Genomic DNA, 22476 nt, shown 5'->3' on the forward strand with positions numbered 1-22476 from the left:
TGGTGGTCTTGTTATATCTAATCCTTCTCCAACCCGAATATCTGCCACAACAAATTGATCTGGCCAAACGGCCGTTCGCTCCCCAGCAAGGTCGCTGCTGCCTCGTACCTATTTTCTGGTCTCTTCACTTGTTCGCATATTAATCCATACGATTGCGCCATTCGCCTCAAAGCCTCCTGATGAATTTGAATATGTAGTCGTTGCGCAGTCAGTTGAGCCAATCGGGGCGACTGGACGACTTCGAGACCTGATAGCCAGTCGGAGAAGGCCCGTAATGCTGCTTGGATCTGTGCAGGCAAGGTGGCGGGAATGCGTGACAGTGGCTCCTGAAGACGGTCAATAACGAAAGTGAAGGGTGGTAAAAGCGGACAAAGACTTGCCTTCTTGTCATGTTTAGCACATGTTTCTGAAACCACTGCCAGCCCAGCGTCACCCATGATATTTTGGTACTAAAATTCGACAGATCAGGGTCGAGATTTGTCGTTTTGTTTCGACTCACATGCTCCTCGGTCAGTTGTGACACCCTCTCATCGACCAAGTCCTGCAACGACCTCCGTTTTTCGGCTGTGAAAGAAAATGGTTCCATGACACTCTGAGCAGATATGAGGAGAGACTAAACGGCTGGGTTGCCCATCGACAGACCTGGAGGTAGCTTAAGCAATTCAGCACATACACATCCCGATCCCATCTTGGTCGCAGACGCTTCTTCTCTTCGCTGCCCTTCAGGCTCATTTCGATAGGAGGATCCACAGTAATGTCTAGTATTTTCCGGAAGCCTGCAGCCTGCTCTGCTTCGCCCTCGTCTCCAAGTAACGAGGAATCGTAGACATTCATAATTTCGCGTAAGATCTGTGCATGGTCCAAAATGGGCAGCGGCGGAGACAAAGATGGGTCATCGAGGTCCTGAGAATGCTTGAGCAATTGATTTCGCTGGATTTACTTTTTACTAACCAGAATCGCTCGCGATAGTGTTCGACCTTGGGCCTCAATGGCATCGTAAAATACTTTATAAGCGACGTCGGTGATCCTTGACAGCGTTAAATCACAACAAACAAGCCAGGCTTTCAACTCACTCGCTGAGTGTTGTTGACATCAATGCCGCCTCACCAATGGTTCGTCGCATGGTGAGGAGGTAAAATTGCAACAAGTTGGCTATCTTGTAGGAAATAATGCTGCTTTCTTGGGAGCGTACTGTTTGTTGCACTCGAACCTATTCATTGTCAGGACCTTCAATGGGGAGATACCGCGCCAAACCTTGAGAGGTACACACAATTTTCCGACAGCATGGTCCATAAGCTCTTTGATCCACTCCTCCTCCTCACTTTTGCCAGCAAAGACACGAACGCTCCCCACCATACGTCCGTCTGATTGGAGATCGAACAGGCTCTCCAGGAACTCTCGCTCAGCGGCAATGGCTTGGTGTACCCAAGCAAGCATGTCTCCAACATACCGCAGCGGATCATGTGCGTGCAATTCTATCGGCCGGGGAAGGCCAGATGGTCCTCCACGGGTCAAAGCCGTCAAAAAGGAGGACATGAGTGTTGTCTGGCGGGTTTCAGATAGAGACGCGAGAGCTTCGCTGAGGAGGGGACATTGTCAACACACCAGTCAACACAAATGTAGAAACTGACGTTAGGAGCTCAGGTCGTTTCCGAAGACGGCGAATGGTTTCGCGCATGATGGGACTGACTTCAATATGAAGATCGCGCATTTGAAGAAACTCGTAGGAACTCCATCGGACTATTTTCTCGTATGCTTGCTCCAGATAAGATGAAGTCGCGGCCATTATATCGAGACTTCATCTGGGTCAGCTAAAGAAAAAATTGCTTAATGAGACTTGAGTCACCCAGCCCTCGTTGGTTCCTCGTCCCCAGTCATGAGAACCCTGCAATCCGTTCGTATTCGCTCCGTCTTATCCATAGCTTTGAAGAATTGCTTTCCAACAGGAATATCGCGAGAAGTCATGGCCTCCACTTCTTCCGTGTTCAAAGTAAATCGACCGAGGAACAATGACACGATGGATTTCTTGGTTTCTACCTCCTGCCTACAACATAGTTCAGACCGAGGTGCCAAATCAGCCAAAAAAACACACCTGCCTTTCCTCACTCAGACTACCGGCGCGTTCGAGCAACATCGCGCTGGCTTCACTTGTCAGTCTCAGCTGGTTCTCTGCCTCATCACAGCTAGCGTGCATAGCGGCAACATGATATTGCAATTCTTCTAATCTCTGAAAAGAGAGAGAGACATGAAGCCAAGTAAAAGAATAACTGGATTGCGTACTTGATCAACCTCCGCAAACGTCGCCAGAAATTGCTGACTGCCCTCTGCCAGTTTCTGCTCCATGTCTCGTCGTAAATTCTTCCGAGCACGCGCCGCCGATTCGCCTGGCACGCATTCCGTCAATGCTTCCTCATTTAGTTCCTCCTCTGGCGCGTCTTTGCCCTTCACTGGTGTTGCATAGAGTTCAGAGAGCGTGTACAACGCTTCACGCGTAGTTTCGTCGTCGAAATTGGTGCCAAGGACCTTGTATAGCCTTAGAGCGATGGGATTGCGGGCTTGGGCTGTGCGTGCTTTGCGGTCGAAAGAAGGTGAGCTGGGCGAAGCGACAGGCGAGGCCATATATGTCACGCAGGTCACGGACATGAAAAATTCAAGCAACTACTTCCTCCAGTCGGGACACGTTTAATATACCTCTACTAAATGCACCGGCCACAGCGGCGAAGCCACCTTCCTTAACCTCTGAGACGAACAAGTCGTGCTGGTCTGCCAGTTTCTCGTTGTTCTGCCTAATCTCTCGAATGACCCCGTGTTCACGGACACACAGTGGACACTCGGTCTCGCTTTCCTGAATGCACCTGTTGAGTTTGAATGAGTTTTGTTTAGCTCCTTGCTAAGCACCATACCGTGGTTGATGGAAACTGTGGTTGCACATGAAATGCACACTAGGGAGGTCAAGCTGTCCACCACAAGCAGAGCAGCGAGTCACGTTGAACACGCGAGGATGCTCAGGGTCGGAGAGGTCCTCTACTTGTTTAAGCTTTGTGGTCGTTTCCAGCCGGTAAGAGGTAGTCCATTCCTTGTCCTAGAAGTTATTGGTCTTTAATTTGGAACTGTAAAATCAACTTAGAAATACTAACACTTTGGATCTCGCTTCTGGCCGACTGGATGCGAGATATCAACCACTCCTTGATCAAACCGACGCTGGCGACTTCGTTTCGAGAGAGAATCTGGACGATGCCAAGTGGCGTTGCAATGTGCTCTTTGTCGATATGCTCGATAACGCGACGAACGTCGCTTTCATGTCTTGTCAACAATGCTGGCGTTGAAGTAAGATAGCGCAGCACAACGAGGTAGAGATGCGGTCGCTCATGTCCGTACGAAGTTAGCCGTTGAACAACTTGATCAGATGCATTTGGCTCAGACGAGGCCATAAGAAACCTGAGGACATCTTCATACATGCCCATCCGCTCCCACAGAAGAACCAATCCTCGCGTATAGCCATGGCTCGAGCAGAGAATGAGTGCGTGAGTAGGGTCGTACGGTAGATGCGTGCTCTTCAAGACCCGGAGCGCTTTGCGCTTCAAGAGGCTGGGCTCATCTTCGTCTGTCTTGGCTGGTGTCGAGTCGGGTAACGTTAAATAGAGCTCCAATAGCGTATTCCAAACTGCAACCTGGTCAGGCTTGTCGTCATCCATTTCTGAATTTCGTGAATCTGAGTCGGGTGCGACTGATAGATCCTCGATTCCATCGACACTTTGTCCCCATCGTCGTTCTGCAACAGTCTCGAGGAACACCACAAATTGATCAAGATGGTCGACAAAGTGCGCAAAGTATATTCTTGGAGAGAGTAATTTGTGGGCAGGCTTGAGCGGAGGAGGTTTACGAGCAACACCAGAAATTTGGGGAGAAGGGGTATGTGGCGGTGTAGATGCACGTGACTCGTGCAAGGAGTCTCGTCTGGATGCTGTATCGCTCGGCTTTACTGTTTTGATGGATGGAGACGGTGGGGGAGGATCAATGGACACAGAGTTGCGGTTCAATGCTAGATAGGAGAGGTATGATGGACCATTTGCCCCCGCAGAGAACAATGCTTTCGTCGAGGCAGCTGTGTTAGGCACCTCTTCTTCAGGCTCTAGCACAACCCCACTGGGAGTGCAGAGATCAATTAAAAGCTGTGTAGTTTCCTCGGGAAGACTCTCCAGCATGGCACGACCATAACGCGCCAGATTGCTTTCGGCTGCCTCACCACCAAGTGCTCGGAAATAGACAAGAGCTTCCGCGTAATTTTGGGAGTCTTCGATCTGGATCCGGAGGTACTCTTCGTGCCGCTCGTATTTCTTGGCTAGATAAGAAGCATGGGAAAAGTAGCCAGCTTGTCGACAGACTCGAATGGCGGTGTCCAAATCGAATGGTAGCTCGGTTTTTTCTCCATTTGCAGACGTGACGCGGCGTGATTCAGTCTTGATGAATCCATCCAAGCGAGAAACATCCTTGAGTTTGGTATACGCGTTTAGGAGAAGGGTTGTATGGTCTGAGTTGGCGCGACCAAGGGAGTGCAATTCTTGCAGATATGTCACCAGGTTGTGAATTCGTTGGGCATCGAGGAACTGATCAAGGTTCAGTTGAAATATTATTAGGTGTGTTAAGGGCCAATGACCTTGCGAATAACATAGCTTGGGGCAACACATCCAATGGTTTTGACGAACTGGGCCATCGCTGCGTCCCAGTTGCCCTTGTTGTACAGGTGGTCACCATATTGCTTGTGAATATCCGCAACTGTCTCGCTGGAATCTTCTAGACCTTGAGTCTTAGCGAGGTTCAACGCCACGGGAAACATGGAGCTGCGATACAGCATTTCGAGCTTGGCCGAAAACGGCTTTTCAAGCAATTGTTTCAACTTGGTCAAGTCATTAGCGAGCCAAACGAAGTAAATAGCACTCACACTGCCATCGTTACCTAGTATGTATATGCCTCCCCATTCAGGTATAGAAATTATGTCTCGCACTCCTTGCGTGAAGGGACTACTGTACCCAACAATCTTGTTTTCCGGATCGAAGACGGAAACTCGGGTTATTTCGGTGTCAGTGCCATTCCGTGAGGCAAAGTTACGGACGGTTCGATGCATTGCGGCGGCAGAAGGCGTGGTCGGGGGAGAAATTATAACAAGATAGTTGAGATGCGAGCGTACAAATGACTTGTGCCCTGCCAATTGGTTAGAGCGAGACCACTCGAGGCTTAGGTTTTACCTTCATATGCGTAACATGCGCCTCGACTTTCGACATTGCAAACGTAGATGGCCTCCTCCCTTGCAACGACTACAGCGTGCTCTCTCCAGTCCATCGTCGCGCAGCCAAGCGCGCAGCCCACTTCATCAACAACAGTAGCCCTGCTACTACTACCTGAGCCCGAAACTTGGTATGAGAGGACACGATTTGTGGTGACCACAAAAAGAAACTTGGATTCGGAGAAGCCCAGCCCAGTAATAGGTTCGGTCGGAGATTCGTGGATTGTCTTGGGCTTCAAGAGTGCAGTATTGTTGTTAATAGATTGGTCGATGTGTCGATAGAGTAGAACAGTCCCATCGGCAAAGCCAACAGCCAGGTGTGACAATGAAGCAGAAAGCGCAATTGTGCAAACTGGGTGAGGTTTGGTGAGCTGGATCTTGGTCGAACGTAATAACGGCGGTGTTGCTGCTTTCTTCTCGAGGTCCCAGATCTTTAAAACTTGTCCACGAACACTTTCGTCTTCCCCCACCGTAACGAGAATACCGCGCCGCTCTGCCATATGCGTCACCCTTCCTCCTTCATACGCAGCCCATGTCCGTTGTGGTTCAAACTCTTTGTTGACGATGTGAAGCGTGCCATATATGTCTGCCACGACAACTCCAGTAGACGAGGCAAGTATTGTTGATATTTCGGCGGCGGTTTTGAATATTTCGGGAGACGCGTTCAAGTCATGGGCGTCCTTTATAGGAACCTCGTCGAAGAAAGTGAAGTTTCGCCACTGCCATTCAAGTCAGGAAAGGTTATCTAGTCCATAGATTATGTGCTTACTGCTGGCGCTGTTGGAGGCAAACTGGACATATTAGCTCTGCATGAGCGTGTGACCGATTCCGTCTCGGATCAACTTTGGTATCGAAAGCTTATTCAGGCTTGCTAACGTCTCTCATCTACTGTACTTACAAGCCAGGATGGCGTCCCTTCTGCAACTGCCGAACGAAGTCATCGAGCATATCATCTGCCAGGTCGCATATATTCACCCAACATCTGTTGCCGCCGTCTCAGCATCTAATCATCGACTTCATGAACTGGTCCATTCAAACTGGAGGGCCATCTATCTTTCTCTTTTCGATGACCCCCGCACAAAGAGCGTGACACTATCAGAGACCCCGCTACAACCGCGCAAGGCCACTTCGCGCTCCAACTGGACGAGCTTTACTCAGCGAATTGCTGCCGCAAACGCCCTCAGCGCTGACAATTCAGACTGTGACTTTCAAAGTCTCATCGAGACCCTAAAAGACACACCGGCTGTTTCGTATGAGCAAGAACTAGAAGCTGCTCATTGCGAACGCGCCGTTGTATTCCCTCCGCTGCTTCGCCGAAGGAATGTGGCTGACTCCAAGAATATAACATGGCTCCAACAAATCATTTCTCCGAATGGGTATCCTTCACAACTTATTGGTCGATATCTTCGGCCACTAGATCCTGACGGTGAACCTGCAAGCCGACCAGAGTTTGAAGATGGGGTTCAGGGTCAAGCTTTCAATAAGCTCGTCTTCCTTCGGGGCTTCATGCCTGATACGAGCGATGACGCTCCTGACCTCGAAGAGCAGCATATTCTTTCCCGAGCACTGGCTAGAACGCGCGTGTACAACACCAAGTATCTGATGGGTGAAAGAATGTGGGGCCCATTCCAACCTCTGGACCCACGCAAACATGAAGCATATTCATGGCGAACCCGACTCCATCGCACAACCAAAGAAGAAGACGAGGCTGGAAATCTCCTTCTGCGTTCAGCCTCCACTTCCCGCTTTCTCGATCCATCTTCCATAATTCTAGCCCACGCTATGAACATGGATATGGATTCGGACTCTGACGATCCTGACTATCGTCCAGAAAATGATGCTGATCAAGATGATGGTGATTCAGATGACTCAAACGACGAAGACGATCCCAACACGCAGGGATTGCTGTTGCAATTTCTGGCTCAGCATGGCATCAATCTTGCCGCCGATGAAGAAAGTCATCCAACTTATGTTTTCCCCGCCCCCCACCGTGTTATTCCCGATTATGCCTTCCTTGCAGCAGCCCGGATTGTTCTTGAAGCCAGGCTGCGTGATATTTTCAACATCAACCAGCGAAATCTATTCCTTGCAGAGCAGTTCGACACGATGCGTCTTGCTGCACGAGATGTGAACTGCGAGTTGGAAGACATTGTCGAGGCAATGCAGTCTCTCAACATGGTCCGTATGGGCGGCGCTCCTGGCTTCTGGCAGGCGTGGCGACCAAAGGTCGAAGAGGACGTCTCAATCAAAGACACTGGAAAAGAGAAAGAGACGGAATACAAGGGTTGGGACTGGGCAGGTGTTGCTGGCGAATGGAGGTATGTCATGTCCAATTTTGTCGTCGAGCTATCCATTCTGAAGCTTCCTTCGAGGCGAGTTGTGTGCTGGCTAGACTATCGAGACCTGCTAGTGCACAACGTGAATATCCCGGCACTGACCTTCAAACGGAATGAAGTTTCGGAAACAACTCGCATCTTCCCGATGACCCTCCGCATCGCCCGATATGAGAGGCCGCCGCGGCCTCCTCATGGGGCGAATCCTGACGACCTCATTTGGCGGTTGCCCATAATTCATGTCGAAGGAGAGTCACGCGGAACCGACACCAACGTCGATTTGAGGCGTGTCATTGAGGGAACTGTCCGTATGATTGGGGACGGCGCTGTTCGATGGAGCATGGTAAGTTATTCGTTAATTACTGTGTCCCGTATCTCAGCAGCCTGCTCCAGACATCTGGGGAGCCCTCGGCCGATCGCCCCGAGTGGGTCACGGAAAGCGTCCAAGTCGGCGAGTTGGGGTCTGCGATGGGAATAATTGGGCTCTGGACCGGCGCAGAGCACTCTCAAACAGAGCCAATTGGGCCTTGTTGGGCGTGGAAAATCAGCTCATAAAGTAAAAACGTTGTATAAGCTTGCGGACTATGTACTAAGTTTTCTCTATTTGGCAACCCGGGTGATGCCAAACACATTGCGGTCTCTTCCGAACCCCCACCGCGAACGTAGGCTCTCCGAAGCCTGTTGTCCTCTCTGCATCGCTCACTTCCAAGTAGACTTATTTTTTCAAAATGGCTTTCCTTGGCTGGCGCAAATGGCCGACACCAGTAAGATGCTTCCGGCCGACGTGTTTAGCACCCCGCGTCATGCCTTCAACAGATCCTTAAACCCTACTGGCCCTTCATGGTCGCCGCTGGCGTCTCCCTATACGGAATCTCCAAGCTGCAGGATATGGCTGTCCGCGGTGCGTGTTAAAGTGGTAGCAAATGACCCACCACTAATCCATTCCATAGCTCCCTCTTATGCGAGTGACCCCAAGAACCCATACGCCGCTCAGATTGCTGCGGAGAAAGGAAGCGCTCATTAGATAGAGGCTGGTCCAAGGCGGATAGAGAATAAAAAAATGACTTCCCTCATGTGTGCCCATTGAGTCTGCTCCCTCCCTTACTTTGTCGTCCAACAAACCTGCGTCAATTGACGGACAATAATCTTGGTTGCGCATGTTCCGTGATACATCGAGGGCCGCAACCCTTGCGGAAGCGTGTCCGTAACCCTGAAGAAAATGGGAGTCCACCATAAGACGGAGGTGGAATATAAGTGCATAGAGTGCCAACGGTATGCCTCAAAGACTCCGTTGAGAGGAAGAACTATGCTCAAAGGACATAAAAAGGTTGCAAACAAGCTTCGGTGGACAGATGCTTGGAAGCAAAAGAACCTGATAGCCCACCGCGAGGGTCGAACTCGCAGCCTTCAGATCTCAAGAGATAAGAGTCTGACGCTCTATCCGATTGAGCTAGGCGGGGATGAAAGAGTATTAAATTATGGAAGTATCACCAGCATTATACTGCCACCACTGGCAAACAAATTACAATATTATCACTAACTCCAGAATAGTCCAAGATGATGCAGTTAGACAATGAACCTCAAGCAGGAGCAATGGATCAAACATTCGTGTTTATTAAGACTGTAGTCGTAGCTTTCAAACGAGTGGACAAGTATTACTATTCTCGTCATTTCATCGCGCGCATCATCTAAATATCCTGGCCGGGCTGATTGACCCACATGAACTCGGTGCTCCGGACGAGAGTTTGGGTGAGTTCCAAGGTGCTGGTGTCGTACTTGAAAAGTTGTGCGGCTGTTGATTGGGTTAGGCAATGGTGACATTGTGTTGTTGTCCTACGCACTGTAAATAGAGCCGTTGAAGAAGAATGGGAAGGCCAATGGATAAGTCGCTGGGATGGTCATCTGGTCGAAAAGATGGAGAATGACAGGGCCTTCCCATCTGCAAAGTTTCAGTGGATGGGAGTATATAAGGATTGGACTGACCCGTCAGCGGTGATCGATGCTGGAATGGGCAGGTCGCTACGAACGACACCCATTCCGAAGAGTTCATTCTCCAGAGCGATTTCGCCTTTGTAGTCCCAGGTGAGGACGTCTCCATTGTGGTGAACGGGAAGGTCGGCACGTGTCTTGACATCAACAACACCAGCGGAAGCAACCGCGAAGGCAGCGAAAAGACCAAGGAATGCGGCTTTGAACATGACGAAGGAGGCTGAAGGAAGATGGAGTGATGTTCGTCTGGACTCTGGAGCTGCATCTTATACACTCTTGTCGTCGTCAACCCGGCTTAAGGCCGGCTCCCAAGACGTTTGCGAATGACATGGCGGGTAAGGAAGAAGTGGAAGAGCTCGGTGCAGAGTCTGACGGATCAAGCGTTGGTGTATGGCTGTCACTTGTTGCGCGATGCTCCGCAGCAGTTGATAAAAGGTACAAATCGCAGAACTTGTGGCTCAGTGACGATTGTGACGTATGTCGCCTGGACTTGTAGAGAACGAGCATGGCGAACCTTGGCTAACTTGTCGTCTCTTGTCGCGAACGATGGAGTCTCGTTCAAACTCAGAATCAAACTCGTTATCTCGGAGGAGTCATCAACGGATCACTAGTGGTGATTGACAGCCACGTGCAACTTTCATTGCGCCGAACGCGTTCAAATGCGTTCTTCCTCGCCGCGTTCTCAGTCCGACAAAGTCAAAGAGGAAGTATCACTATTGCACCGAACTTCCGCTCCTCCTCCCTTCCAGGCTGAGATTGAACCATCCTCTCAAATTATTGTCAACGCTCACGGAGAATTAATCGAAGACAACAAACGTGCAGTGAGAACAATTCACCAGACGTAGTTGGCTTTTACTACTAGTAGCTAATTGGGCCTCTCCAGCAAGCATTACCTCCTTCCTCAACCCAACATCCACCTCTGAATCGGACTCGAACAACTTCCCCGCTCAACGTCAACCAAACTCGGGCTGAATCTATCCAGAGAACTGCTTCACCGACTGTGAAGAAAGAGGAGCAGCTGCCTGTATTAATTCAAGAAGAGGGAAAAGACAACTACATTTCTTATGTCTCTCTCGTCAAGTCAGAACGCCAAGGCTATAGCGTCTGGTCTGTGGACGCGTTCAATCTTGGCCCAGAGATCGACGTACCCAAGAAGTACCAGAGCAAAGGCTGGACCCGTAGAGTTATTTCTGCCGTACGCTTTTTCTTCCAGCCGCTGAACCTTGACTGCTTACTCAATCCAATCGGAGGCTTTTGGAGGGAGCGTGCAAGCTGTTGAACACCACTTCGGCAGTAAAGCGACAAAAACACCATTGTATGGTCTCTTCCGCTCATCAATTACCCTGATCCCCTCCCAGTTTGACGGCCCAACGTTCTTGGAACTATGCCCTTCCGCACCCAGGAAAGCACGGTATTGGCTTTCTGGACTTGAGGGACTGTCGTGTCCGACCAGAACCCATCCCAGTCTTCGCAGGATATGGTCGGTGCGTAATATCGCAAACAAAACTTTGGTCGAAAGTTCTTGACTCCAAAGCCAGCAATGACTGGCGCCTTCTTGGGATGTACGAGTATTCGCGCTACGGTGAAATTGCACCTCAACATGTGGCTGAGCTCCCTGAAGATGTTTTGAAGGAGTGGGTGAAGGGGATCGTGACTTTCAAGGAGTGGGGTAAAAGTTGCATCGCTGAAGCCAACGAGACCATTGTAGACGAAGACTTGAAGGTCGTGCAAACCGAACAAAGCGTGGAGGCCGCTCTGCGCGACGGACGGCTTGCCATCCCATTCACCATTCTCAAATGTGTCCAGTTTCCGATGGAGTGGATACGGCGCTTGGAAGAAGAAGAGGAAAAGCAGAAGCCAAATTCCAGGAAAAGACGGCCAACGAAACAAAAGATGAATGTGTCGAAACGTGTTAAGAAGGAAGAAGTTGTGAAAGACGAGGAAGAACTGGTCAAGGCAGGGTTAGAAGGTGAGGATGCTGGCCACTCGGAGCAAGAAGCAAACATTTCTGGGTTGAGAAGGTCCCAGCGCAAACTCAAGATGAGGGTACAATCATAATAATAATCCACTATGTTCTCTTGAAAATGCGTAAGTAACTAGTGCGACACTTGGCACCGACTCGACTTGGAGTCAGAACTCAGTAGTGAACGACTTGTATATACCTGTAGAAACAGAATCAAAGTACTAAGTGAGTAGAAAGTACATAAATGTGGATACGCACGTCGGGGCACTTAGTGGAGGAAGTTCGTGACTGCCAGTGATCGTCACGTGCAAGTATTTTCATTGTTCAGCTGAACCAACGCGTTCAGATGCATTCCGAGTCCGACGTAGTCAAGAAGGAAGACCCAGAGAATAAGGTATGCTGTAATCCGTTGAACCATCATAGAACTACAGCATTTCAAGGCGTTGGCTGAAAGTACCGCACTGCTATCAAGAAATATTGTCGATGCACATGGTCAATTGACAGAAGATGAACATATCGTCACAAAGGAGAAGCCTCCTGTGAGCCTGGCTCAGGAGACGCGAAATTCCTCGCCACTCCAACGCGTGCCATCCCCATCACCAAGCCATGTAGCGGCCAATGTTGGACAGCGTTCCGAATCTCCTCCAAGAAGCACATCGGAGTCTTCGCCAGTGGTTGTTAAAAAGGAAGAACAGCTTCCCGTTCTCATTAAAGAAGAGGGCAAGGAGGATTATTTTTCTTACGTTTCACTCGTCAAGTCGGAAAACGGCGGCCACGATATATGGTCGGTTGACGCGTTCAATCTCGGCCCTGATGTTGAGGTACCTCCCAAGTACCGAACTAAAGGTTGGACGCGGAAGGTTATTTCTGATGTACGTGTTCCGTCGCACCCCTTATTTCGCTAACATTTGTTGAATAGGCATTCGGAGGAGGACTTCAGGCTGTTTCCCACCACTTTGGCGAAAAAGCAACAAAACCGCCATTGTACTTATGCTTCATTCCAATTCTGTACGTTGTGCTCACCACCCACTGTAGCATGGCTGTCCAGCGGTCCTGGAACCATGCGCTCCCGCCAAATCCAGGAATGCATGGGATGGGCTTCTTCAATCTTAGACACTGCCGTGTTCGACCAGATCCGATCAACATTTTTGCGGGGTATGGCCCGTGCGTAATTCTTTGTACGCACGTTCTCTCTCTCAAATACGTTTGAAGCAACGACTGGAGACTGCTCGGAACATATGAATATCTGCGTTATGGTGAAATCGCGCCCCACCATGCAGAACAGCTGCCAACAACCGTCTTAAATGCCTGGGTCAAGGGGGTTATCATTCATAAGGAGTGGGGGAGGGCGTGTATCGACAACGCCAATGAGACTATCGTGGACGAAGACCTGAAGGTTGTCCAAACGGAAGCAAGTGTTGAAGCTGCTATTTTGGATGGTCGAATGATTATCCCGTTCACCATTCTCAAGTGTGTCAGATTTCCCATGGACTGGATCCAGCGGCTAGAAGAAGCGGAGGCCAACCCGAAACCATCGAAGTCCAAATCCAAGAAAAGAAAAGCACCGAATAAAAAGCGGAACGTTTCGAAACGCGTCAAAAGGGAGGAGGGCGTGAAAAAGGAGGAAGACATGGTGTCAGGAAGTGAATCCGAGTCGCACAATGATCATGACAGCGACCAGGACGCAGACGTTCCTGAGAGAGTATTGAGAAAGTCTCCACGCGAACGCCAGGCGAGGGTATGAAAACAAAATGCAAGATTGATTTTCTGAACAGCAATTTGAATCAGTTTGAACGCGTGAAGTAACAGTCACTTGAATTCGTGACACTCGCTGCACCTCACCTTGATGGAGCCGAAGACAAGAGGAGGGCGTGGGCTGAGCATCTGTCCAAGTAAAAGATCCGAAGTTGAGGCTACCGAAAACGCTCATTGCTCTGCTGCTACCAAAAAAATTTCCGCGGCACTTTGCATCCTCTCCAACTTGAATTCCATTCCAAATGGATGACCTCTGATCCAAGAATCTAAGCCCTTGACACTGGAATGTGACGGCAAGTTGACCATGGATGCAGGGCTAGTCTCTTTGTCCAAGCTCTTGCCCCGCATCTGCGCCGACATTATCAGCATACCACCTGAATAATATAGGCCTGAATTAGCTAGGTCATATATGGCGTGTATATTCTTCTGAATCTAACACATCTACGTTCATCTCTTTGAAGTTCAGGCTTTCGGGACCTATAAGTTCAATGGCCAACCATGAACGCCCCTAGGCCTGGCAATGATGTGCTGGCTGGATGCCCGCTGCCAAGACCCAACTGTTAGTTAGCCTGGGCACCCAGGGAGGAGCTACCTGTGGTGGAAAATTCGCCTGCGAAATCAGAGCAATACCGAAGCGTTCTTGCTGACTTTTATTACATTGTTATTGCGAAGTTTGCTGTGCCTTCTGGGTTAGACAATATTTTTTAACTCGATCGTTGATTGATCATCACACTGGTCACGCGTTACGTGTGACCGGCTTCCTTCTCTCTTCATTCTCGTCTGCAAAAAAGTATGGCAGCCTCTCCAACCGGTGGTGGGCAGGATAACTGGGGCCCTTCTGATGACTCTGGTGTTGTCCGTGAGGCTGGAAACGGTGAAGCTCCTGGAGATGAGCGTGGGCCAGAAGGTCACGACAGTGACTATCCTCGCGGGTCTAGTCTCGGGCCTTCAGTCTCAAAAGGCGAACATCATCGCGAAAAGCAAGTCAAGGTGCTTATTCGGTCTTTTCTGTGCATTCTCTGCTTCTACAGAACGGCGTCTTGGCTCGTGCTGTCTCGCCTGTTTGTTGCTCCTGCTCTTCCTGGGCTTTGCTTTGGCTTCGACCAACCTCTCGTTCAAATCCGCTTGTTTACCTTCTGTGCAGCCGAACAAAGTCTACATTGGCGGGTTACCCGAACACACGCGCATGGAAGATCTCCAAAACTGCTTCGGTCAAATTGGCCGTATCATCAATATTGAACTAAAGTGAGTCGGTCAACTTTCTCTTCTATTGTATCGTCTTAACTCTTTTCAGAGTCGGATATGGTTTCGTGGTACGCTCCATGTTTTCGGTTGCCTTTGCACTCACTCCCAAGATAGGAATTCGATAGCCGTGCCGCCGCAGAAGAAAGTGTTGCAAAATACCACGAAGGACATTTCATGGGCAATAAGATCCGGGTCGAGCTCTCGCATGGTGGAGGGCGAACTGCCAAATACGCGGGTGATCCAGGAGCATGCTTCAAATGCGGCAATATGGGTCACTGGGCGAGGTTCGTATTCCCCACTTTTGTATCGTCTTACTAACCATAACTTGAAGAGAATGTCCAAACAGTGGAGGGTACGTTATATCCTCTGGCAACCAAGTGTCGACGCTCATCTTTCTCAGTGGGCGTCGTGATGACCGCCATGACTATACCCCACGTGACTCTCCTCAAGACTCTCGCCATGACTATGGTGGTCGAGATTCACGGGACTATCGTCGTGGCCCATCTCCTCCACGTGACTATCGAGACTACCCGCCACGAGCAAGAGAGTATGACGATTACCGTCGAGGTCCTGAAAGGGATCGGTACGGGGCACCGCCACCTCCCCCTGACCAGTACCGCAGTGGCCGTTATCCGCCTGATTCTCGTTATGGACCGCCTCCACCTTTGCCTCCGCAATTCGACCGTTATGACAAAAGAGGTCCTCGTGACGACTATGACCGGCCTCCCCCTAGAGAATTCAGTGAATATCGTGGTCGTCCTGCTTCTCCTCCTCGTTACGACTACTCTCGTGGGCCGCCTGATGCTGGGGGGAGTCGCTATAGGTATGCGACAACTGGTCTTTTCTTTTTCTGTCCTTGACTGACGAGACAACCCAAGGCGGCGCTCAGCAAGTCCTCCTGCTAGGTCCTCTGGTGGCTATGATCAAGGCTATCCTGCTGGCGGCGGAGGCTACTCTAACAACGGTTACTCTGCGGCCCCCCCTTCTCGCTCTAGAGATTATGCGCCACCTCCTCGCAATGGGGGCGGAGACAATTACCGCCGCTCCTAATGCTGCTTGGCTTTTGGCTCGACTTGTCAACATGCTAACCTTGCTCTCTTTTCACAAATAGTCTATTTTCCCGTTTAACGTAGAACGTGTAAATATATAAGATCGTGGTATATAACTTAGTCTTATGCTGCCCCTGCCATTTTGTACAGCGCATCTTTGTCTCCCGACTCGTCTACCAGAGCTCGGAGTTTGCCGTTCTTGTTCTTGAGCAGCTCTCTTGGGGAGTCGAACTCGACCTATTAGGTTTATCAAGTAATTGTGGTTAAGAAAAACAACAACACCTACAATGCGACCAGCGTCGAGCACCATCTACATCTGGTCAGTTGAGGGCATTTGGCAATGTCAACAACGCACAATTTTATCGGCGTCCATAATGGTTTGCAGCCTGTGAGCGACCGTGAGGAGAGTGGTGTCTTTCGGCAGTTCATTCCGAAGCGATGATTGGATCACAGCGTCCGTTTTGTAGTCAATCGCGGAGGTGGCTTCGTCAAGGATCAACAACTTGCTACCACGAACAATGGCCCGTGCTAGTAAAGAATCAGCCATCCATGGCCGAATAAACTTGGAGTTTCCGTACCCAGCGCGAGGATTTGGCGTTGACCAACCGATAGATTGCCTCCGCCGCTGGCAATCTCGGAGTCAAGTGTAATCCGGCCTTCATCCATCTCGCTCTGGAGTGCAAACAACCCAGCCGCACGAAGCGCGCTGTTGAGCGTGGCATCATCATACTGGTCGAACACATCCAGATTCTTTCGCAAGCTGCCGGTCAGCAGTTCAGGCTACAATTAACGGGTGAGTGTTTGGTTCGTGTCGTTGAGATGGTCTCACAATTTGAGGGATGATGGTAATGTTGGACCGAAGCGCGTCCAAATTGAGAGACGAAATGGGGATGCCATCATATAACACCTTGCCCTCAGTGAAAATCGTGCGAAGCAGTGCCAAGGTTAAGCTGCTCTATGAAGAGTATAAGAATTTGCACCAATCATGATTATACCGCCAACCGACCTTTCCAGAGCCAGTGCGACCAACTAGCACAGATTAGGCATGTTCACAAAGGAATCGAGTGACTCACCAATGCCCACACGTTCGCCTGCCTTAATCTCGAATGAAATATCTTGGAGAACCTTGGGCCCATCAGCAGAGTAACGAGCTGAGAGTCCTTCTGCAGTGAGGTTTCCGCTATTTGAATATTTAGTGGCACGTCATCATCGCAGCGTAGAAGACACACGAGGCAGGCCAGTAAGCCGGTGGGGTTCCCGCTGATGTTGGTTTGGGCTCTTGCTCAATGTCAATGTAGCCTCTGATTCGTTCCAAAGAGTTGCCCTGGATCTCGAAGTCGTTCAAGACTCGAACCCACCACAGAATCATGCCGGAGAATCCGATGGCCATATTGAGCGTGAATCCAATATTACTTGGGTTGAATGTCTAATGACAATTAGCAAATAATCAGAGCCAATGAGGAAACCACTTTACCTTGAAATACACCAAGTAATATGCAAGCCCCGCGGCCTATTTGCCATCAGCGCGATAAAATGTCAAGGCAAATCGACGTGCAAACAAGCCACCCAATGCATCAATACGGACGCAAACCCAGCGATTCAAATTGTAGAAAGTGCGAGCAGTACTATTGATGACCCAAAGTGAATAGAGGTAGACTTTTGAACCCACTCAGACGCACCGAGTGTAGCTATCGATACGGGACATCGATGTGCTGATACTGGCTCCTTGCGCACCATATGCACGAATTGAAGCTAGCAAGGTCGGTGAGTTAGCATCTGGTCTCAGTCAAGAACGAAGGCGCGAACTAAGACCAGCAATTGAGGCACCAAAGCTATACAAGAATAAACAGGTTTCCCGGAAGTGAAGCTCGCAACGTACTGTCCCAAGACAGGAGCCTTTGCGTTGCTCATTTCCCGCTTAACTCCGAGCTGTGCCGCGATATAAATTTGCTGCATGGTTGTGAGTCACGTGAATGACGAGGAAGCAGAGGACATACACCACACCAGCCCCCAAGGATGCCGACCAGAACTCCGGGGATCAAGAACAACGGAGTGAAAATCATAACAGCAGCGAATTTCACGATCATCGAAACCGACATTTCTGAGAATGGTTCAAGATTAAGCACATGCAGTCGGGCATATGACACACCCAGCAAAGCCCATAGCCCCTGGCTGATTGCACCGTCAACAGTTCTATCACATGTTGAGCATAACTGTGTACAGAGTGAAGAGGATTACTTGCCTGATATCGACGGTGCATCGTGCGATCACTCGTGAAGTGGGCGTGATATCAAGCCACCTGCCTTGTTCAGTTGTGACTCGTTACAATGAAACCTTCATACCTCAATGTGGTACCGAGAACAGACTCCACAAGCTGTCTGTGGATAGTCTTTGAAGCGCGGAACACGCCAAGCGAATAGAAGACGAAGGACATGGCGTATATAATCATGGCAGCCAACAGGAGAAGACCTAAATAGTTCAGGGAACAGCAGCATAACGGGAAAGAGGAGACCAACAGAATATGCCCAGATAGTAGAAAACATCAACATCAGCTGGATCATGAATGCTGTACTGTCTTTGAAACAGTCAGCAAGTGAAAACCACATTTGACGGAGGTAATACCTTGCCCAATATCCAAGGAACCAAGTTTGGATGGCCTGAGAAATTTCCGTTGCGCTGATTCCCAACAGGAAGACACCGAAAAACAGCAATGCATGGTTGCCTCCCATGCCTTCGAAGTAGAGCTTGAGCGAGTCCATGCTGACGTGGCCCTCCTCAATTTCTTCTGCAACGATTAGCTTGCCATCCGACTTGGGTTCGACCGGTGCAGCAGCAGCGTCTACTTCGTTCGTTTTCTTATCTAAGATTTTCTCGTCCTTGCTTAGCTCTTCCGCAAGCACCTCATCATGCGCAAGGGCTTCCGTAATCGAGCCATGGCTATGAATCGTCCCATCAACGTCCATTGAAACGACATAGCTTGCAATCGGTTTGGCCATGGCGACATTGTGGGTCACCAGAATAATAGTGCGGCCCTTGATGAGGTCTCCACGGAAGCACTTGTCGACGATCCACTTGCTGGTATGCACATCGAGGGCAGCCAAAACATCGTCCAACAGAATAATTTCGGTGTTGGAGTAGATGGCGCGAGCGAGAGTGACTCGAGCCTGGAAATGTTAGCAAACAAATGATGTGCAATCACATTTAGAATACCTTTTGCCCACCACTGAGAGTAAGACCTTTTTCACCAACCTCACTGGAATGAACGATGAGTTGACCTCCGTGCGTGAGGACAAAATCGGCTCACGTGGCATCCCCAGCGTCAAACAGTTCCAGGTCACGTTCAAGGGCACACTGGTAGATGACCTTTTTGTAACGTTCTTCGTCGTATACCGCGCCAAACAGAATGTTTTCTTTGATCGTTTCCTGCCGTCGAGCATTAAACATGATGAGCAGGGAAGAAAGAGAAGCGAACATTTTGAACCCATGATTCCTGAGCAGCATAGGAAACACCCTTTGCGCGCGGAAGATTATACCAGGACGAAGGTCCGGACGGAATAAAGTGCATTTCGCCTGATGAATGTTAACGTAAGCGTGCGAGTCAGCATTTTCTACACACCCAAAAGAGCCATGATCAATGATGTTTTGCCAGAACCAGTGGGTCCAACGACAAGATTGATGCATCCAGGCTTGAACAACAGCTCACCGTCAATTCTCAGCAGGAATCGGCGGCGAGAAGGAGTGAGGGTGCCATCAATCTTTTCGCTCGTCCAGGCAAATGTTGCATCACGGAAACCAATCTTCTGGCTATCTTCAACGTCTGCGGGAACAAAAAGTTCTGCGGCAGCCGGGTCAGGCTCTGTGTAGCGATCGAGGAGTTCTGTCTGCAGACATGGTTATTGATATAACGGGATGGATCCTCTTAAGTTCCTCACCCTGCGAAGGAACTCGTCTACTCGATCAAGGGACACTTTTCCAGTGACGGCCTGACTGAGGGCCCAGAAAATGAAGTGAAGCTGATTCCGCAACATGTCGAAAACACTTAAGCTTGAAAAGCTAGAGGAGTTGAATGAGGCTTCGAATAGTTCTGCAAGATAAAAAGCAACACCTTGGATGCGCTCAGATTCTCTTTCATGATGATGGTATAAGTAGCATATGTCGCCATCATCGTTACAACAGGGATGAAAAAGCTGAACAAAGCTTAAGATGACTCTGTAATTGAACCAATACGCTTACTTGAGAGTCCCATTCAGAAGATCAAGCATCTGCCTCTTCCAGATCCACCCCAACTCTTCCTCTACAAAAGGGTAAGTTTAGGAGAACTGCGATAAGATTGGATACTCGCCTCGTTTCTCCGCAACACGCTCATTCATTTGTCGTTCCCATCCGAAGAGCTTGATCATCCGAAGCACATTCATAGCTGAAATCGTTGGGAACATGCAGCCTTGACAACGCCAACTCACTCTCGGTTACCACTTGGACACGGGCGTCGGTCTTCTTCAAACGTTGTTGTTGCACATCTAGTTAGAGACGTCAGCCATTGGCTAAGCCAAGAGACTTGCGAACATTGAATCTTCTGGGCAACATAGCCGGGAACGGGGAAGAGAAGGACCATCACAGCCATGCCGACAAACGCGCTGTGACGGATCAGCACGTGACTGTTACACAGGCGCGTTACTTACGACCAACCCAACACATTGTACAGGAAGACCACACAAAGGGTGATTTCCATGGGAATGAGCAAGGTAATAAACAGGAAATCTCGGGACTCCGTAATGTTTGTCTAGAATGCAATTAATACAGAGGACGGTTTAGGAGGTAGTTGTAACTCACCAAGTCGGTTGTAACAAGATTGGTGATCTTTCCGACCAGGTTATCTTTACCGGATTCAGCATCGGATTCAGCCTCTTTGCCCTTATCCTTCTTCGCGGACGAACTAGATTTGACGCTCGCCGAGCTTGCCTGCAGTGTTTCGTCTCTCGACAATGCGTCAGTCTCAGTCGCAGTCTCGTCACCGCTAGAACCCTCCTCAACTGGCGACGGAGTCTCGCTACGAGCAGGAGTTGAAGTACCACTGGTGGGTGTCTTCTCGCTACTTTCCGCCTTGACTCTGATCCGGAGAGCATGTTCGAAAACGAGTTGAGTGATGATAGCTTCACAACGAACAAGGGTTCGAGTCGCAAGGAAAATATACCACTGGAATGCTGTCGATCCGGTCATTGGACCGAATAGCAGGGCCAACACCCAGACCCAGGGCTTGATGGTAGGTTCCACGTCCGGATTTTCCAAGTAGCTATATAATATTTAATGAGACGAAGTCAAAACAAGCGTTCTACGCACTTGAGCAGGCGATTAATCCCCAAAGGCGACGCAAAATTCATCGTACTCATCACAATGATAGTGAGCGCCTTGAGAATAGGTCACTTGGATTATGAGTCAGACGAATAAGCCGCACCATGCACAAGTATTCAATGCGGAAGGTCCATATCAGCCCGAAGAAGAGGTGTCGTTTGTTGGTGGGAGTAACTTCAAGATGCTGTGAGTCCGTTAGATTGGGGGTGAAACCATAGTATTCATTGCCTACAGGAAAGTTCCTAGCCCTCATATTGGCAGCATAGTCGTAGTCTGCTAGTGGAGGCAGCTGATCTGATTATAGATTGAGCTAGTGTTAGTATAGTATGAACGATCAACAAACCTGCGGAGAGGTGGCGCAGACGGTAACCTAAAAAGACGACGGGGTCGAGGAAGAAGTAGAACATGAGAGAGAAGATGGACGCTGTTTGCTCTGGGTTTGGAACTGGCATCGGATTCTATGCGACCATAAGTTGATTGCTTCAATGAAAAAATAAAATTACGACCGACCTTGGGATCTACGGGGACATAGGCGCGTGGGATAAACAATGGGACAACCACTGCGGCTATCACGAGAGCCCCCAACTTGGTCCACAATATCCAGCCCTCTGAAGCATCTAGAGGAATATGATGGTAGGTTATCAGCGGAAACACGTCGCGGTAAGAATACGTCGCGAGAGCTGCAAGCAAAACAATGTTCAGATGCTTTACGACAACCGCGCTCCATCGCCGCTTTGCGATCACAGTCGTAACCCCGAGGGCAGTAGCGTAAAAGAAGGTCATGGCAGTCACGATTTGAAGCCATTCCTTCGTGTTCAGCCCATCTGAGGGACGAGTCTTTTTGGGATGTTTCTTGCCCCTGTGCAGAAAATTGGATCAAGTGAAGGGGGGAATGGAGTTGGGTATGCGAACCATTTGCCAAATACACTTTGTTCAGCTTTAGCCTCGAGAGCCAGGGTTGTAATGGAGAGTCCAAGCAACACAAGACAAGCAGTCAAGCGGACCAGTTTGAATGCGAAAACAACTTCTCCACCGTGGTCGGCCACATGATGACGAAATTCAGCAAGGACACCAACGGGTTGAGCAGCATCGACCTCTTCGGTGGGTATTTGAGAAATGCCTCGTAGCTTTCTGCCCCATGTCGAAGTGAGGAACAAATGTAAGAGAAGGATGAGGGTAGATGCCGCTGCAACGACTGCTGGAATAGCCAACGAGTCTTTCCAGCTGGAGAAAGTGAGTGCGCAAACCACATATGATAATTTTTACGGACATTGAACGCGCTGGGGAGGAGAAGAGAGCAACGATGGGCTCAACTGTCGCTTGGGATATGGAGAAGGGGGCTTGAGCCGCCGACCAAAGGGACATGGCAGTATCGGCCCAAGTCTCAGCGCTGGAAAAGTCTTTTGGGCCGTTGAGATAGGCTGCGGTCGAGTCAAAGGTGACGGTTCCGTATGGGTTGGACGCGAATCTTTTCTAAATATGTTGTTTGATGGAGTTTCCGATTACGTA

General features: G+C 49.6%; 7 protein-coding genes across 7 annotated transcripts; 4 read left to right on the top strand and 3 right to left on the bottom strand.

The window, feature by feature from the left end:
- Nucleotides 1-17: 17 nt before the first annotated feature.
- MIND_00448900 (E3 ubiquitin-protein ligase PEP5) lies at nucleotides 18-6107 on the bottom strand (the record flags this gene model as incomplete). The annotated part of the gene is made up of 17 exons (XM_037361303.1): nucleotides 6054-6107; nucleotides 5247-6003; nucleotides 4943-5202; nucleotides 4658-4897; nucleotides 3138-4607; nucleotides 2904-3082; nucleotides 2692-2855; nucleotides 2281-2561; nucleotides 2093-2227; nucleotides 1847-2040; nucleotides 1632-1796; nucleotides 1255-1579; nucleotides 1074-1210; nucleotides 952-1027; nucleotides 643-903; nucleotides 500-592; nucleotides 18-449 (listed from the first exon to the last, which is right to left on the bottom strand). Exons 1-17 carry the CDS (start codon nucleotides 6081-6083, stop codon nucleotides 18-20), a joined length of 5199 nt encoding a protein of 1732 aa, XP_037221595.1. The 5' UTR covers nucleotides 6084-6107.
- Nucleotides 6108-6160: 53 nt separating this feature from the next.
- On the top strand, nucleotides 6161-8172 carry MIND_00449000 (uncharacterized protein; the record flags this gene model as incomplete). The annotated part of the gene is made up of 3 exons (XM_037361304.1): nucleotides 6161-7602; nucleotides 7657-7960; nucleotides 8011-8172. The coding sequence occupies exons 1-3, from the start codon at nucleotides 6191-6193 to the stop codon at nucleotides 8170-8172; spliced, it is 1878 nt and encodes a 625-aa protein (XP_037221596.1). The 5' UTR covers nucleotides 6161-6190.
- A 64-nt stretch (nucleotides 8173-8236) lies between these two features.
- MIND_00449100 (uncharacterized protein) lies at nucleotides 8237-8641 on the top strand (the record flags this gene model as incomplete). Its single annotated transcript, XM_037361305.1, has 2 exons — nucleotides 8237-8279; nucleotides 8331-8641. The coding sequence occupies 2 exons, from the start codon at nucleotides 8237-8239 to the stop codon at nucleotides 8639-8641; spliced, it is 354 nt and encodes a 117-aa protein (XP_037221597.1).
- Nucleotides 8642-9305: 664 nt separating this feature from the next.
- On the bottom strand, nucleotides 9306-9815 carry MIND_00449200 (uncharacterized protein; the record flags this gene model as incomplete). The annotated part of the gene is made up of 3 exons (XM_037361306.1): nucleotides 9306-9409; nucleotides 9459-9556; nucleotides 9601-9815. The coding sequence occupies 3 exons, from the start codon at nucleotides 9813-9815 to the stop codon at nucleotides 9306-9308; spliced, it is 417 nt and encodes a 138-aa protein (XP_037221598.1).
- A 426-nt stretch (nucleotides 9816-10241) lies between these two features.
- MIND_00449300 (uncharacterized protein) lies at nucleotides 10242-13313 on the top strand (the record flags this gene model as incomplete). Its single annotated transcript, XM_037361307.1, has 10 exons — nucleotides 10242-10427; nucleotides 10472-10801; nucleotides 10857-10921; nucleotides 10965-11090; nucleotides 11145-11652; nucleotides 11916-11963; nucleotides 12010-12441; nucleotides 12489-12553; nucleotides 12605-12733; nucleotides 12782-13313. The coding sequence occupies exons 1-10, from the start codon at nucleotides 10266-10268 to the stop codon at nucleotides 13311-13313; spliced, it is 2397 nt and encodes a 798-aa protein (XP_037221599.1). The 5' UTR covers nucleotides 10242-10265.
- Nucleotides 13314-14116: 803 nt separating this feature from the next.
- MIND_00449400 (uncharacterized protein) lies at nucleotides 14117-15619 on the top strand (the record flags this gene model as incomplete). Its single annotated transcript, XM_037361308.1, has 7 exons — nucleotides 14117-14314; nucleotides 14469-14569; nucleotides 14619-14637; nucleotides 14684-14853; nucleotides 14901-14921; nucleotides 14970-15392; nucleotides 15448-15619. The coding sequence occupies 7 exons, from the start codon at nucleotides 14117-14119 to the stop codon at nucleotides 15617-15619; spliced, it is 1104 nt and encodes a 367-aa protein (XP_037221600.1).
- A 122-nt stretch (nucleotides 15620-15741) lies between these two features.
- MIND_00449500 (ATP-binding cassette transporter) lies at nucleotides 15742-22440 on the bottom strand (the record flags this gene model as incomplete). Its single annotated transcript, XM_037361309.1, has 38 exons — nucleotides 22238-22440; nucleotides 21880-22191; nucleotides 21478-21826; nucleotides 21311-21425; nucleotides 21200-21261; nucleotides 21071-21151; nucleotides 20956-21023; nucleotides 20449-20908; nucleotides 20298-20398; nucleotides 20182-20252; nucleotides 20079-20135; nucleotides 19961-20035; nucleotides 19852-19912; nucleotides 19722-19805; nucleotides 19551-19671; nucleotides 19235-19499; nucleotides 19091-19188; nucleotides 18923-19041; nucleotides 18829-18871; nucleotides 18241-18782; nucleotides 18135-18193; nucleotides 17961-18087; nucleotides 17861-17917; nucleotides 17768-17811; nucleotides 17616-17719; nucleotides 17498-17568; nucleotides 17425-17450; nucleotides 17298-17370; nucleotides 17174-17243; nucleotides 17093-17128; nucleotides 16848-17044; nucleotides 16692-16798; nucleotides 16625-16647; nucleotides 16448-16573; nucleotides 16197-16398; nucleotides 15974-16146; nucleotides 15905-15928; nucleotides 15742-15855 (listed from the first exon to the last, which is right to left on the bottom strand). The coding sequence occupies exons 1-38, from the start codon at nucleotides 22330-22332 to the stop codon at nucleotides 15742-15744; spliced, it is 4812 nt and encodes a 1603-aa protein (XP_037221601.1). The 5' UTR covers nucleotides 22333-22440.
- Between the last annotated feature and the right edge of the window lie 36 nt (nucleotides 22441-22476).

Source organism: Mycena indigotica (assembly GCF_014461135.1).
Source record: "Mycena indigotica strain 171206Taipei chromosome Unknown Mind.scaff0004, whole genome shotgun sequence".
NCBI lineage: Eukaryota > Fungi > Basidiomycota > Agaricomycetes > Agaricales > Mycenaceae > Mycena > Mycena indigotica.